This window comes from Dipodomys spectabilis, unplaced genomic scaffold (genome assembly GCF_019054845.1).
Source record: "Dipodomys spectabilis isolate Male_0828 unplaced genomic scaffold, ASM1905484v1 ptg000207l, whole genome shotgun sequence".
Classification (NCBI taxonomy): Eukaryota; Metazoa; Chordata; class Mammalia; order Rodentia; family Heteromyidae; genus Dipodomys; species Dipodomys spectabilis.
Genome location: NW_024870884.1, coordinates 12,375,816 through 12,392,612, shown reverse-complemented (window position 1 = coordinate 12,392,612; position 16,797 = coordinate 12,375,816). Strand labels below are relative to the sequence as shown.

The following is a 16,797-nucleotide window of genomic DNA, read 5'->3' as shown; positions in this document are numbered from 1 at the left end:
GTCTTTTACTCAAGGCTAGCACTCTACCACTTGAGCCACAGTGCCACTTCTGGCTTTTCCTGTTATATAGTACTGAGGAATCAAACCCAGCTTCATGCATGCTAGGCAAGAACTCTACCACTAAGCCACTAAGCTGGGAAGCCCTCACTTCATTATTTATTCTTTCTGTTCCTCAGATTAGTTAATCTCAATCTATTTTAAGGTTAACTAAACTTCTTTTACCTACCTTAGTCTCTAGTAAACTTCTTGTTTCAATTGTTACATTTTTCAATTCCTAAGTTTGTATATCTTCTTCCTTAAAATTTCCCTTAGTCTCAAGCTTTTCTTTAGTTACTTTAATATAGTTTTCTTACCTTCCTTCAACAGATTTTACATAATTGACTTAAGGTCTGTTTCTAGTCCAATGTCAATTTCTGTTGACTGCTTTTTTTCTGTTTATTGGCCATACTATCTGATTTCGTTTTATGTTTCACCTTTATTTGCTTTTTTTTTTTTTTTTTAAGAACAGGTTTTGCAGGGGTTGCTAACCACTTGAGCGGTGTCCTCAGATCATGTGTCCTTTTTTGTTACTGTTGATTGTTTTTTGTTGTTGTTGTTGTTGTTTTGGGTCAGGTCATGGGGCCTGAACTCTGGGCCTGGGCGCTGTCCCTCAGCCCTTCAGCTCAAGGCTAGCGCTCTACCACTTGAGCCACAGCGCCATTTCCAGCTTTTTTCTTTTTGCTTATGTGGTGCTGAGGAATTGAACCCAGGGCCTCATGCATGCAAGGCAAGTGCTCTACCGCTGAGCCACCTTCCCAGCCCCGTTACTGTGAATTGTTGCTGGAAATTGGTACATTTTAAATAACATATTACTGTGACCCTGGAAATCAGGTTTTCCTCTTATCTCAGTTCTTTTTTGTTTATTGACTTTCCTAATGGGATTCTGTAAAGTGTATTCTTCTATGTTGTCACCAGTGTTTCTCCTCAGTTACAATAGTAATCAGGTAATGACTGTGTAGATTTCTGTAACTATGTGGATCCAATAACTTCCAGTTTTTGCCAAAGTGCTCCGTGCTGGATCTCACTTCAACTCTCCACCAGGTAGTTGATAACTCGGCATTAGCCTTCACTTTGTGCTGCTGTAGAACCTCAAGGTCAGTCAGTGAGATTGCTGTGGGTCCTTTGCTCTATCCTGAGCATATCCCTGGATGTGCTTATGGTCTTTAGATTATCAGAAATATGTTGAAACTTTCTAAGCTCCTTGGGGACATTGTTCCTTTCCCTTTGAAGCTTTTGTCTAGCTTATTATTTGCCCAAATGATAACTACCTCCTCAGGCAATCTCGGTGTTAAGCAGTTTTCTGAGCTTGTTTTCATCTAACTCTTGGGGATTAAGCTTTTCACAATGAGTTAACTAAACATAGCCTTGAGTGAGGTCTGCTTCTTCCAGAGGACCAAGTCAGGTCTGATAATGACGTTTCCCTGAGAATGGGCTTCTGAAGGAGCTTTAGTGGTCTTTGCCTCCTCTGGTGGCTGCTGATTCTCTCCATACACTTTAAAACAGTTGGTTTTTAAGGCTGCTACAGAGCTACAGAGAGTGTGATGGGAAATAGGGAAAGTTAGAATGCCACTAGCTTGCTGTTTTCACCAAGATTCAGCCAGATTTCCTGAAATAAACACTCCTGGGTTGTTTTAAGCTAAACCAACACTAATTTCTTCAGTTAATCCTCATAGTGTCCTCGTTGCTTTTATAGAAGGGAGAATTTTCAAATGTTTTTACACGCCACCATTTTTCCTGATGTCACACTACCTTTTGTAAAACACTCCTTAATTAAGAGGCTTTGAACAAGTTACTTTCCATCATTTAAATAGCCTGGTGTTAATTCTTGTCCTGTAATTCCATTGTTTTGGTGAGTTTGTACCCAGTCTAAGGAAGAATCATTCTGGAGTTACTCTGGTCTTTAACTTACCAGTAGCTATTGTGAAATGAATGGAAAATTGCATATCTTTGACACAACTTCAGATCTGCAGTTACCTCAAGCTAAGGACATTAAAGGTGACTTTTAGCATTCTTCCCCCATCCACTTAACTTTATTGTAGTGCTTCCTAATTAATATCTGTGATGTGATGTTCCCTTAATGGAAATGGCCATTTCATCATGTATTTGATGTCTGGATTCCTGCCATCTCCCTTCTTAGGAGACTCTTAACCATGCCCTGCAATCTATCTGCCTGATCAATTCCATTCCTTCAATGATGCATCCAAGCCCAGTGAGCTAATGGCTGTGACTGTGCTGCCTGAATCTGTAGAAGAGTTTGAGAAATTGGAAATAAATTAAATTTATCATCATTGTGGGACATCTGGTTGCTATCAGACTTTTAAATGAATATGAAGCAGGTCCTGCAAACAGGCAAATACTCTTATCCAGACAGGATCATCCCTTTGTTTACTGTGGTCCTCCCCGTGGCTGCCATGAATTAAAACCTTTCGGTAAGTCTGGGTGGAGGGAAAGAATTGGAACTCCATTCTTCCATTTTTTTTTCCCCCTCAGTCATGTGTTCCTTCACCAGCAAATAGCTTCAATACTGATGGGAGTTAACATCTTCTGTTTGGTGATCACATAAAGCAAATGCCTGTACATGAAAATTTAGTGAGCAGAGGACTAGAATTCTTAACATACAACCTGCAGTGAATCAGATTATCCCAAACATTGCCAAGTCCTTATGTCTCAGATTCTGGGTGTCAGCACAGCTGGCAGAGCTGACTACATGGGGACACTATTGCTTGTCATCCTGGTGTACCATCTACCTATTAAGTTACAGTGCTATGGGTGCCCATCATTATAGATACAATCCACTGCTATGATACCAGATCAGGTTCAGCTAAGTTTTCCAAAAATGCTTGGAAACTAAAGACTTGTCTTTTCTAAATTTTTACTAACTGGGACTGAAGACAAAAGCATTCTACCTAATATATAATCACTACTCTATGGATGAGGCTAGTAATATAGACTAGCTAGCTTCCATGTAAACCATCTTTTAGGGCATAGTCCTTGATAAGTAGAATTTTTAAATCTCCAAATAGTGGTTTTTTTTTCCCCTCTGTTCATTACAAGCTTGAATTTGTAGTAAAAGAAAATAAGAATGTTTCTTACTAAGTCTATTAAAGCTGTCATGAGTTCTTGTTAAGATTTGATGAGTTCCTTCTCATTTTTTCCTTAAGTGAAGGTCTGTCTTGACTGTTCAGTCTTTTTTTTTTTTTTTTCCAATTTATTTATTTAAAAATCCAGACTGGATCAAAAAGAACAATCATCGCTAAATCCAAAAGGTTAGGTGATACGACAAAACTAACAGAACTTAAGAAACAAAGAACTCCCGCTCATCTGGTTGAACCACTACTAAATATCCCCATGCTGCTGATCACAAATATGGTATATAACATGTGAACACTGTTATATATTACAGACTGTGGTAGACAATTTGCTCCAGGGAAGTTAGAATGAACTTGTGACTTTGAAATTATGTAATCATTTAATCACAATCAAAAAAAAAGAACCTCGGGGAAGGGAGGGAGGGAGGGGATGGTAGGGGGAAAACAATGGAGGGGGTAACAATGTTTAAGAGGAAGTGTACTCATTACCTCACTCATGTAACTGTAACCCTCTGTATAGTAGCTTTACAATAAAAAAAAAAAAAAAAAAAAAGAACAATCATCAAGGATGTAGGTGCCAGATACAGGCCAAGAGAATAGCTAGAAAAGTATGCCTTGGGAACAGGATTTTATCTCTACCTTAGTTTTAAAAGCTCTAACCTAACATAAATAGCTTAGTTTTCCATTGACCTAGCTTCTGCACCTACAAATGGGGCATAGCTAGCTGGCTTGCCTTGCAAAGGCCTCAGTTGAAGGACCACATTTACAAAACAGGTCATTCATTACACTATCACTTTTGGCCAACTGAAAGGATCTTAACCTCCATATGGTCTCAGGCTAGGTATATGACAGCCTACCTTCATTCTGTATGAGATGTTTTCACCCCTTGAAAATATGGCCACTAAAGCACAAACTGATCGTTATAGTGATCAATAAACTGTCTCCCTACCCTTTTACATGCTTAAAAATGACAGGGTAGGGGCAGAACATGTGAACTTCCTACTGTTAGATTTATCACTCATTAATGATTGATTAGCTAGTTAACACTAAATTTACATTAAGGAAATTATATCTAGAATACTGTAAAAAACACAGTAAAAAGACTGATATTTGCCCATTTCTGTTCAGAAGTTTCTTCACTCCCAAGCTTCATAGTATGATGTCCTCTCCATTCCAAAATGTAACTATTACTGTTTCTCCTCCTTTTGATCTTTTTTTGTTCCCCGAACTTCCAGAGCCGTCTCGCTCAGATACCATCTTTTTGTATGCCATTTCAAAGAGCTTCAGTGAAGGGGAGATCCTACCTTCCTAATGTTTTCTCCTGTTTCCTTTTCGAGTCAAGAGCTCCCTCATTTTGGATATTTCTTTTAGCTAGTTGCACTCATCAGCAGGCAGTTGGTCTTTGAATTCTTCCATTTAGTTTCTGTGTCATGAATAATTCCTTCAACTATGTTAACTGCTTCAACTCATTCCTTCTTTTGACAGTCTTCCTCCGCATACTTCTCTGAATTTTTAAACATATTTTCAATATCATATTTGCTTAACCCACCAGAAGACTGGATTACAATCTGCTGTTCCCGTACAATTCCATTGCCATCAATGTCAAATGTAACTTCAATCTGAGGAACTCCAGGAGGGGCTGGAGGAATTCCAATCAAAGTAAACTGACCAAGAAGCTTGTTATCTCCAGCCATCTCTCTCTTACCCTGACATACTTTAATCTCTACTTGAGTCTGTCCATCAGCAGCAGTTGAAAATACCTGGTATTCCTGTTAATCACTTTGGTAAACACACCTCCTAGAGTCACAATACCCAGAGACAGGGGAGTAGCACATCTGTGACTTCACCAGCTAACAAACCTCCCTGAATGGCACCTCCAATGGCCACAGCCTCATCAGGATTAACAGCTTTACTTGGGGCTCAGCCAAAAAGATCTTGCAGTCTGCTGAACCTTAGGCATCCTAGTCATGTCACCAACAAGGATCACTTCTCCTATATCACTCTTGGTGACTTCTGCACCCTGTATAGCTTTCTGGCAAGGAGCAATAGTCTTCTTGATAAGATCAGTGACGATTCCCTCAAATTGAGCCCATGTCAGCTTCATAATGCTTAGGTCCAGAAGCATCCATACTCAGATATGGCAAGTTGATGTCAGTCTGCATAGATGAAGAGAGTTCACACTTAGCCTTCTCAGTGGCTTCTTGTTCCCTCTGAAGTGCTATGTTGTCTTTGGTCAAATCAACCACTGTCTCTTTCTTGAACTCCTTTACAATGTGATCAAAGTCTTCACCACTTAAGAAAGTATTCTCATTGGTGGATTTCACCTTAGATATTCCTTTCTGAATTTCCAGGACAGAAATATCAAAAATTCCACCACCTAAATCATACACAGCAATGACTTTGTCTCAGATTTGTCTAGACCATAGGCCAGAGCAGCAGCTGTGGCTTCATTAATCACACAAAGCACATTTAGTCCTGATATCTGGCCAGCATCCTTAGTGGCCTGTCTCTGTGAATCATTGAAATAAGCAGGGACGGTAATCATAGCATTTTTTGCTGCATGTCCCAAATAATTTTCTGCAGTTTCTTTCATCTTCATAAGACAGATGCTCCAATTTGGCTCGGAGAATAGAGTTTTCCATGAGCCTCAACCCAGGCATCACCATTAGAGGCCCAGACAATTTTAAAAGGTCTTTCTGTACTTCAGGGTCATCATATCTTCGGCCAATGAGATGTTTGGTGGCATAGATAGTATTGTTTGGGTTGATGACAGCTTGTCGCTTTGCTGGCATGCCAACAAGACGCTCACCATCTGCGGTAAAGCCAACAACGGAAGGGGTGGTTCTGGCACCTTCAGCATTCTCCAGCACCTTGCTTGTTTGCCCTCCATGACTGCCACACAGGAGTTAGTACTGCCCAACCACTGCACCCTTGATTGTTTCTGACGCATAATCCCTCCTGGAAACAAATCTAAAAGCCTCATGACTAAAGCCATTCCAGCCATCCTGGTGGCAGGCAGCTGTGAGGCCCCGGGAGGCTGTAGCATCCATGAGATGGGCTGCTGTGGTTCTGCTGACATTTATCACGGTGGCTGGACCAATGGTGTTTGAGAGGGAAGCAACCACTCTGTAGGCCCGGAGCTGACAGTTCAGTCTTATAGGTCTTCTCTAGAGAGAGCTATCTTAAAGACCATTCATTCTTGTTATCACCATTTGAATTTACATTTTCATTGTATTTTATTAATTTAAATGTGAAACACAAGAGAGGCATCCATTTTTCAAAACAGTTGATGTAATTGTAAATGATAACTACTTAGAAATTTCAATATCTAGGGCTGGGAAGGTGGCTCAGTGGTAGAGAGCTTGCCTTGCATGCATGAGGCCCTGGGTTTGATTCCTCAGCACCACATAAGCAAAAAGAAAAAAGCCGGAAGTGGTGCTGTAGCTCGAGTGGTAGAACGCTAGCCTTGAGCTGAAGAGCTGAGGGACAGTGCCCAGGCCCAGAGTTCAGGCCCCACGACCAGACCCAAAAAATAAAAAATAAAAGAAAGAAAATTCAATATCTAATTTGTTTAGAGCAAAAGCATTTTTTGTATCCCATGCTCAAAGGAAATATATCCTCATTTTTTCCAAAGAAGACTAGGTCCTACCTCCTTACTTGAAATAGACACGTGCTAATTTCTATATTTCATATTTTATCCACTTTTTATAAGCTGAAACAAAAGTTTGTTTTTATAATTATGAGTTCAAAATAGGCAAAGATCTTTGTTTTTGCTTCTTTTTTGTCTACTGAGCAGAAAACAGAAAGAACCAATGTTCCTGGCTTTCTTGGTTCCTTTCAGGTCTGTAATCTAGGCTGCTCTTAATCCCTGTGGAAGTCATATATCTTTGTTTTCTCTTTTGTTTTACAAAGTTAAGTCCAGAAACAAAAATATTGACTGCTTTATGGTTTTGAAATTTTTTTTAACTTACTTGGTTTTCCAAGCAATTCTGTGGGTACAAAGATAAGATAAAGCTGAATTTGGATAATCCTGGCCTAACCTCTTGGATCTGAGTATCCAAAGTTACCAGGCTGATAATGACACGGATGTCGTATATCTCCTCACCTCTAGTAGTGTTCTTTCTACCTTGCTGTGCTGGCTTTTCAATGCAATTTTTTAATATGGGTCAGTTATGTAGAGTTATCTGTTTATATATTCCTAAATCGTATTTTAATCTTAGTTAATACAGTGTTCTCTCTGTTTTGCTCATTATTTTTATAAGGCAAGTTTTTACCCAACAACTTTTCTATTGTTATAAGATGATAATGTAGTTACAAATAGTTCAGTGAGGGAGTTAAAGTTTCATTAGTACAGAATTGATACACAGTAAAGTTTTTCTATGTCTATAAAACTGTCTTTAATATGCACAATGTGACATTATATATTTTGGAAGCAAGTCTTCTATCAAACACATGGAGCATATCTTTATTTCTCTTAATACCTTTTAAAACACAGAAGTTTGTAATTTTGAGATCTAGTTTAACAGTTTGCTGTTTATATTCTTTCTCTTTTGGTTAATGTTGCTATATAAAAATTCTTGGTATCAAGTACTTTGAAAGCCATGTAGATTCATTCTTTTCTAGAATTGTTTTAGTGAGTTTTAGAATCCATTTGTCAATATTTACAAAAAAGCTGCCAGAATTATAATGGACTTGAATCTTCAGATGACTTTTAGGGAAATTGAGTTTAACATTACTTAGTTTTGACATAAGTAAGGTATGTCTGTTTATTCAAGGATTCTTTTATTTTTAAATTTTCAGTTTTCAAATAACAAGTTGTTAAGTACTCTGTGTCATTATCTACAGGGTTTTCAAATAACAAGTTGGTTTTCAAATAACAAGTTGTTAAGTACTCTGTGTCATTATCTACTGGATACCATGGAGGAATGGAGGAAGAAAGTGATCTCTATTTCCCATGCCACGGAAAGCTTCAACAGCAGTTTGATATTTTCTTGATTTGTAGCATGCGTATCTTGTCTTACACTGTAGATGAATTATGGAAATTGAAGAATAAATTAATTTAAAATTTTTAAAAGGTAGTGTGCTAAACAACAAATTGGAAACTATAGTTGTTTGTATCTTTTACCATCCTATGGAAATTTTAATCATGTATAAGAACAGTATTTTTCTGCTATATTTAAATTTAAATATGTTTTTAAATATATGTAAGATCATCTAAAAAGTTCAGACTTAACATAGAAATTGTGAGGGTAATACAAGGAATTTTCCATCCCTTTTTTTTTTTTTGTACAGCCTTGCTTTGTAGCTTAGGACTTAGGAGATAGCCTCAACTCTCCATCTTCCTGTCTTCATCTCCCAAGTGCTGGAATTCCAGACACATACCACTAGTTTTCATATATTCTTTACTAAGATTTATTAGTTTATTATCATTTGCCCCATCATTCTTTCTTTCCTTTTACTATAATATTAACAGCAGCTGGGCAGGTGGCTCACACCTGTAATCCTAGCCACTCAGAAGGCTGGTATCGAGGAATACAATTCAAAGCCAGCCAGGGCAGGACAGTCTGTGAGACTCTTATCTCCAAAAAGCCAGAAGTAGAGCTGTGCCCAAGTGGTAGAGTGCTAGCCTTGAGCAAAAAAAACCTCAGAGACAGCACCTGTGCCCTGAGTTCAAGCCCTACGACTAGCACCAAAAAAAAAAAGGAGGGGCTGGGAAGGTGGCTCAGTGGTAGAGCACTTGCCTGGCATGCTCGAGGCCCTGGGTTCGATTCCTCAGCACCACATAAGCAAAAAGAAAAAAGCTGGAAGTGGCGCTGTGGCTCAAGTGGTAGAGCGCTAGCCATGAGCTGAAGAGCTGAGGGACAGCGCCCAGGCCCAGAGTTCAGGCCCCACGACCAGACCCCAAAAAAACAAAACAAAACAAAACCAAAAAAAGGAGTATATTGAAGACATTGTGTATTCTCTTACTCCTTAATATTAAACTATTTCCTAAGGATTTGAACATTCTCTTACATCATCGCCCCATTGTCAAAATCAGATATTTAACATTAGGATCCCTAGTCTGTTTTTTAATTCTGTCAGTTATCCCATCATGTCCTTTACTATTTTATTTCCCTTGGTCCCCAGCTAATCCATTAATGTCCTTTAATGGGAGCATTTTTTGAGCCTTTCTGTGTGTTTGATCACTATGACATTCTAAATTATATAAACCAGTTACACTGTACATTGTCCCTCAGGGTTTGTCCAGTGTTTCTTTCTAATTAGATGCAGCTGTCTGTTTTGGTAGGAATTCTACTAGCCATAGTCTGTTCTGTTCGGTGATAGAGTATGTGAACAGTTGGTTAAGGAAAGCTCCATTAGAAGTCTATCTATTTTCAGATTAATAATTTTTTAGTTAATTTTTGTGCATTTCATACTTTGAATGGAAATGACAATAACCTGTGTTCAAACTCTTTAACTCTCACTGTCTAACGTTTGGGTATTCTGTTGTAAGGAAGGACTTTTCCTTCTTCCTCAGTTTCTTATTTACTAATAGTTGTATAGACATACAAATACTTTGCTTGGTGGGTTATCCTTTGTTCCTATAAACTGTTTATGCTAATCTGTCCCAGATGGGTTAAGATTTGCACTAGGACATAATACTCTACCCACAAGTAGGCCTCTCTGAATCCATGTGAATACCTGGCATTCTTACCAGCACCTCAACAGACACATCTTCCCCTTACCAAACTTGTAACTCACTTTTTCAGCAGTGAGAAAACATGGTTCCATCTTTCCATTTATTTTCTCATTATTTTAGGCTTTGAATAGACAAAAAGTGATTTTTTTAATGCCACAACTAAACAGCAATCTTAAAGTTCAGTATTTTTTCCTTTCCTCTCCTTTCTCTCTTCTTTTGCTCTTTCCTTTCTTCCTATTTTTCTTAAGTAAAATTGACACATGCTGGAGTATATAATGTTAAATACATACTGAGGATATGGTAGCATATATCCACTTGTGTTCTGATCCCTGTCAGGACAAAGAAAGTGTCTATCCAGCACCTCAGAAAAATGTCTTTGAGTCTTTTTCTGTTCAATCTCTATACCAGGCCTTGAACAAACACCTTTTTTCCCCAGCAAAATTAATTGTATCTATTTTAGAATTTCATGAAAAGATTTATATGATATATTCTCTTCTATCTTGTTACTTTTCCTCTGCATAATGTATAGGAGATTCAGCTATGAGTTTGAGTGTATTAAGGTATGGAACTTGCTTTGTAAAGGTCCTGTTGATAGTCAGTTGGATGGCTTCTGCTTATAGAGGTCATCTTAGATAGGCTCCTGCCCATGTTGTATTCTGTCAAGTGCTACTCTAAGTGTGACTATGAAGGTATTTTATAAATGTGATCAAAGTTAGAATTGGTTATCATTTAAGAAAAGATGAAAGACCTAAAGAATGCAAAAAGTAAGTCAGGCCATGCTCTGTATTCAATCCCCAGAACCAGAAAACTATAAACAAAAGAATAAACTATATCTCTATTTGCAAGTGGTGATAATTGTTTATATACCAAATAAAGGAATCACTGAAAGGAAAATTGGGGTGTAAGAGAGAGAGAATGAGAGAGAGTGCATTCCTTAGTACATTTAGTAAAATCAAAGGTATGACTATATTAATAGAGAACAAGCCAGGCACCAGTAGCTCAGGCCTGTAATCCTAGCTACTTCGGAGACTGAGATCTGAAGATTGTGGTTCAAAGCCAGCCTGGGCAGGAAAGTCCGTGAGACTCATCTCCAATTAACCACTAGAAAACCTGAAGTGGCGCTGTGGCTCAAGTGGTTGAGCGCTTTCCTTGAGCCCCAAGCCCAGAGTTCAAGTCCCACAAGTGACCCCCCCCCCCAAAAAAAAAAATACTAATAGAGAAGAAAAGACTTCTGAAAAATCCATCAAACGGGGCTGGGAAGGTGGCTCAGTGGTAGAGCGTTTGCTTTGCATGCATGAGGCCCTGGGTTCGATTCCTCAGCACCACATAAGCAAAAAAGAAAAAAGCTGGAAGTGGCGCTGTGGCTCAAGTGGTAGAGCTCTAGCCTTGAGCTGAAGAGCTGAGGAACAGCGCCCAGGCCCAGAGTTCAGGTCCTATGACTGGACCGAAAAAAAATTTTTTTTTTTTAAATCCATCAAACATGAGAGCAAAACTTTATAAAACTCTGAGTAAACTGAATCACTGATATAGAAGACTTGTGGAGAAAATGACCATGCTTTTGGGTATAAGACTCATATTGTTCCAATGTTTAAATTTTGACTCAGAGGCTCCTTAATCCTAAAGACAATCCTAGAAGCATATGTGTGTATGTTGCTGGGGATTGAACCAGGGCTTTGGGCTTGCTAGGCAAGTAATCTGTCACTTGAGCTTTATTTTTTTTCTTTCAAAGATATAGTCTCACACCTTTACTCTTCTCTCTTTGCATTTGTGGGAGGCAGAGAACCTTGTAGTTCATTGCTGAGTGGAATTGGAAACAGTGTAATCTCTGCCTTCCACTTTAAGTGGGACATGAATAGTAATTGGTTATTTGTTTCAGGTACTGAACAGTACAGTGAATACACTGGGTATGCTGAAACTTACCGGTGGGCTCGAAGCCATGAAGATGGGAGTGAAAGGTCTGTATTCCTGGCACTCATGTTTGACTGAAAATGAAAATGTGTGGACTTAGCCTCAGTGTACTCTATATCCCTTTATGTCTTACTCCAGCAGTTGAACCTTCTTTTTAATATTTAGTATTATAGGGTCATTGGAAGTTAAAATACTTATTATCCCCATATACCATAGTGAAAAACAGAATATGTAATCCAAAAGTCTAAGGCAAAAACAAGCAAGGCAAAATTCTGCAGCTCTTTACCTCTGGGTAGCCTATTGGGAGTAAAGGTTACCTTCCAAGTACACCCAACTTAATTAGGGTCTGTTCTAACTAGAGTTTAAAGCCTTTGATCAGCTTATTTAGCTGTCCTTAATTTCTTCAAGAGACCAGATAGATGGGAACCTGTGTTGAGACAGTTTGCTAACTGCTCCGCAGCAGTGACAACAGAATCTACGGTGAATGTTTCAGGTTCTGTCCCTAGTTTATTCTTGAAATACATTTTATATTTCCACATTGTTGCTTTCTTACCAAATGGTATGATTTGCCAGAGGTTGATTTTTTTTTTTGCAGAAGTGTTGCTGGAAAGCTTGAAGAGATTATATATTGGGGATTGTACAAGTTTTGGTAATTATCACCTCAGTTAGTCCTTCCTACTTTCCAAGCAACATGTTATTGTCTGTTTTGATGTCTTTGTTTTTTTAAAAATAGTTTCTCTCAGTTAGTAATTGAGCACAGTAGGTAGAATGTTGTACTGAATCAATACACATTTTTCATAGCACCTAACTTCAGGGATTATTTTCTGGACAATATGTAGTGATGCTACACCCTGGTGATTTAGAGCAGATCTCAGAGTAAAGGAGGAATGTCATGTTTATTGTTCTAGAGGAAAACACAGGCTTTGCTACCTTGTGTTTACTCCCAAATCCTTTAACCTCTGAGTCTTGCTGAAAATGATGCACTGTTTACAATATGTCAGCTGGTGTTACCTCTTGTTTTTTTTTCACTTTATTCTTTAATACCTGACAGTGGGCAATACGCATGCCTCTGAATGTAAAATTAGGTTGTTTTTCTGGCCTCCTGCTTGGCTAAGATCTGTCATCACAGTTTGTTTGTTTTTAATATTTTTAAACTGCCCAGTGTCCACAAGCTAGCCCCTCTGAGGGTTTTGCCTAGGGACTTTGCCTGTTGCTCATCTTGCTCTCCTTCTGCCCTATCCCAGGGATGACTGGCAGAGACGTTGCACTGAGATTGTCGCCATTGATGCACTTCACTTCCGACGCTACCTCGACCAGTTTGTGCCTGAGAAAATGAGACGTGAGCTTAACAAGGCTAGTAACCTTACTGCTGAGTTTATCTGGTAGCTGTCATCTATTTACTGCCATTTTATTAATGGTGAAATTAATGCTTCCTGGTAACTCTTGCCGTGTTAGTACATCTGCTTGCCGCTCTCCTGATTTAATGGCTCTGTCAGCTTGTACAAGATGTACTTTCCATTTCATAATTGTTTGATTTTGCTTGATATTAGCCACACATGCATTATCGTAAAGTCACATAGCAATGAATTTGACCTAAACATTTTTTTCCCAGGGGTCAGTGGCATTTTTCTCTACAAGGTATGTGATCAGAATTAAAAAAGAAAAAAACAGAAGGGTGAATTATTGTTCCATTCATTGTTTATTAATTTGATCATTTTTGAGGTGTTTATGACAGAAATAATGGTATACTGTGGTTCTAAGTGCTTTTTTTGTATTACACAAATACAAAAATGAACCATATCTCTTTTATTTGTTCAGATTTTGCTTCTGTTAACTGTGATTAATAACCCCCTTCACACAATAGAATACTGATTCTGTTCTACAGATATAAGCCCTTACCAAAACAGCTAAGATTTCCTTCAGTTCCCCAATTTACTCTGCTAGCCAAGAAGACTAACTTACTTCTGCGAACTGTTTGATTACTCTATGTAGGATCTGTCTAGTAAGATAGCATGTTGTGTGGTTTTGCCTGGCTACATTACCTCTGGTAATGTATATCCAGACTGGGGTCTGGATATATATAAAAAAGCAAATAATCCCAAAAGGCTCTTATTAACCTTACAATTTAGTAGATACTTAGAAGTAAGTCCTGATCTATTTGAGTATCTCATTTTGGATGAACATGTTTTATCTGTAATTTATTAGATGATTTTAACGTTTGTAGAGTTCTGGAATGAATCTCATAAAAAGTTTAGAGATATAATTCTAGCTTACTCAGGAGGCTGAGATCTGAGGATCATGGTATGAAGCCAACCCGTGTAGGAAAGTCCATAAGACTCATTTCCAATAAACCACCCCTCCCCCCCACCCCCCAAAAAAAGTTGGAAGTGGAGCTCTAGCTCAAGTGGTAGAGCACTAGCCTTGAGCAAAAACAGCTCAGGATAAGCCTCAAGTTAAAGTCACAGGACTGGCACCAAAACAAAAAAAAACAAAAAAACAACTTTTTTTTTTTTTTTTTTTAGAACAATGCTGTTTCTTAAAATTGAACTTACAGAAATCTTTTTTTTTTTTTTTTGGTGGGGGGCGGGGTCCGGTCGTGGGGCCTGAACTCTGGGCCTGGGTGCTGTCCCTCAGCTCTTCAGCTCAAGACTAGTGTTCTACCACTCGAGCCACAGCGCCACTTCTGGCTTTTTTCTTTTTGCTTATGTGGTGCTAAGGAATCGAACCCAGGGCCTCATGCATGCAAGGCAAGTGCTCTACCACTGAGCCACCTTCCCAGCCCTGAGATACCTTTTTTTTTTTATGGTTTTTCAAAAACTATACAGAAAGACTGCTCTTTATGATGTCAAAAGCTCTAAAATTTTGTCCTATCCAGTACCAAGAGTAAAAGTCAGATTTACTTGTACTGAGGAGTATATTTTTCTAGAATGTAGTTAGGTACAATTTGAAGTATAGGGCAGGGAGTGTGGCATTTGCAAGGAGCTGTATTTACTATTACCCTAACAGTTAAAAAGAAAAAAATATCTGGGCACTGGCATATCACACCTCTTATCCTAGCTACTTAGGAGGCTGAGATCTGAGGATCATGGTTTGAAGCCAATTAATCACCAAAATCTGGAAGTAGAGCTTTGACTCAAGTGGTTGAATGTCAGCCTTGAGCACAAAAGTTTAGGGACAGTGCCCAGGGCCCTGAGTTCAAAATCCAGGACTAGCACAGAAAAAGAAAAGGAAGGAAAGAAGGAGGGAGGGAGAGAGAGAAGGAAGGAAGAAATGAAGGAGGATAAATGTAAACCTACTTTCACTGTTCCAGAGTCTTGCCTTGAAGAAATTGACTTCAAACTGAAGATATTTTATGATGGAGTATATCAAGTAGACTAACAATTTATCTTCAGATTTTGGCAAGTGTTCCTTACTTAAACATGTATATAGGAATTTGTCAAATGGCCATTGAAACTAGAAGACATTTTATATGATAGGTGGTTTGGAGAGAAATATATGAAAAGAAGGTAAAACCAGAATGTTTAACATAGCTGTACAATATATTGACACAAATTGTAGGATTCCTTTTCATAGGATAGGTTATGAGAGTAAGTCATTCACTTTGAGAAATTACCTGAAGTCATGATCTTTTTCAATGTTAAACTTTTGGAATGAATGAGTCTTCTTTTTTTTCTTGAAATTCCCAATGTCTAACTGATGCACTCTACATTTACTTGTATATCACTAACCTTCAGTTTACCTGCTCTTAATGACACCAGAAATGTTAAAAATATTGATATGTATGTATGAATAGATAAATCAGTTTTATCACTAACATTGAAGAACATTAATTGTGGAATACAAAATGCATATGAGATGTATCTTACATAAAGAATTAACCTTAGCTGGGCACTGGTAGCTCTCACCTTTAATTCTAGCTACGCAGGAGGCTGAGATCTGAGGGTCGAGGGTCGAAGCAGCCCTGGCAGAAAAGTCCCCATGAGACTCTTATCTCCACTTAACCACTTAAAAACCATAAGTGTCACTGTGACTCAAGAGGTAGAGCCCTACCCTTGAGTACAGAGAGGCTCAGGGAAAGTGCCAAGGCCCTGAGTTCAAGCCCCACAACCGACCAAAAAGAAAAGAATCTTTCCATAAGCTAAAATCAGAAGGAAAACATTTATTTGTGAAATGGAGAATATTTATGAGACATATCTTATGAAGAATTAATCTTTATGTAAGCTGTCATCAGGAGGGATTTTATTTCTTTGAGGTCAGCCAGTGCTGGACATTAAGTATAGCAATTCAGTTCTGTATTGTCTTTCTGTTTGTCACTATGTCACTGTACAGTTAAATCTCATTTATGACTCAAGGGATTCTTTAGAGTCATATGCAAATAGGATTTTTTTCAAATAATATAGGTATATATCATTGTTAGTAAAAGTAATGATTAATTACTAGGTACTAGACACTCCTCTCAGCACTATAGATACACAGATAGATTCTTTGCAGATAGATAGATAGATAGATAATTTTTTTTTAAAGCAAGGCCTCACTGTTGCAGACTTGGGTAACCCTCTTGATTTAGTCCCTCAGTTAGCTAGTGTAGGGGCATGCATTATCTGATAAGATCAACACCTGGGTGATAGAGACACTGTTCTTAGCTCCAGTTTAGAGACCATGGCCTGAGATTCAGGAAGTTGGGTGATTTGCATCTAGGTAATAAAGCTAGTGAGTAGCTAAGCCAAGTTACTTTTATTTTTGTCACCTCTGAGGAGAACCCAGGACCTCACTTGCATTAGTCTAGCTGTATACCACTGGTCTACACCCATAGCCATTTAGAAAATTTGGATTTGGCCTACACTTTTTTTTTCTTTTTTTGGTACTGGGCATTTGAACTCAGAGCCTTGGGCTTGCGAGGCAAGTGTTCTGCTTATTAAGCCATGGCCTTTACCCTTTTTTTTTTTAACCATTTTTTATCTTAAATCATTGAGAATATTCCCTGCTTCTAGTTAACATATCTCCTAAAAGCGTATGCCACCCTTTCTCTTTTGATGGTAAACCTAATGACCCATTGAATCCTCTCAGTCTTCTTTTTTTTTT

General features: G+C 38.4%; 1 protein-coding gene across 2 annotated transcripts in view; it reads left to right on the top strand.

Moving 5' to 3' along the window:
* Positions 1–16,797, top strand: part of Parg (poly(ADP-ribose) glycohydrolase) — a 113,077-nt gene that overhangs the window by 79,154 nt on the left and 17,126 nt on the right. For both annotated transcript variants that reach the window (XM_042696319.1, XM_042696320.1), the window contains exons 14-15: positions 11,684–11,762; positions 12,960–13,068. In XM_042696319.1, the coding sequence (XP_042552253.1) occupies positions 11,684–11,762; positions 12,960–13,068 (188 nt within the window). The remainder of the gene's footprint in view (positions 1–11,683; positions 11,763–12,959; positions 13,069–16,797) is intronic.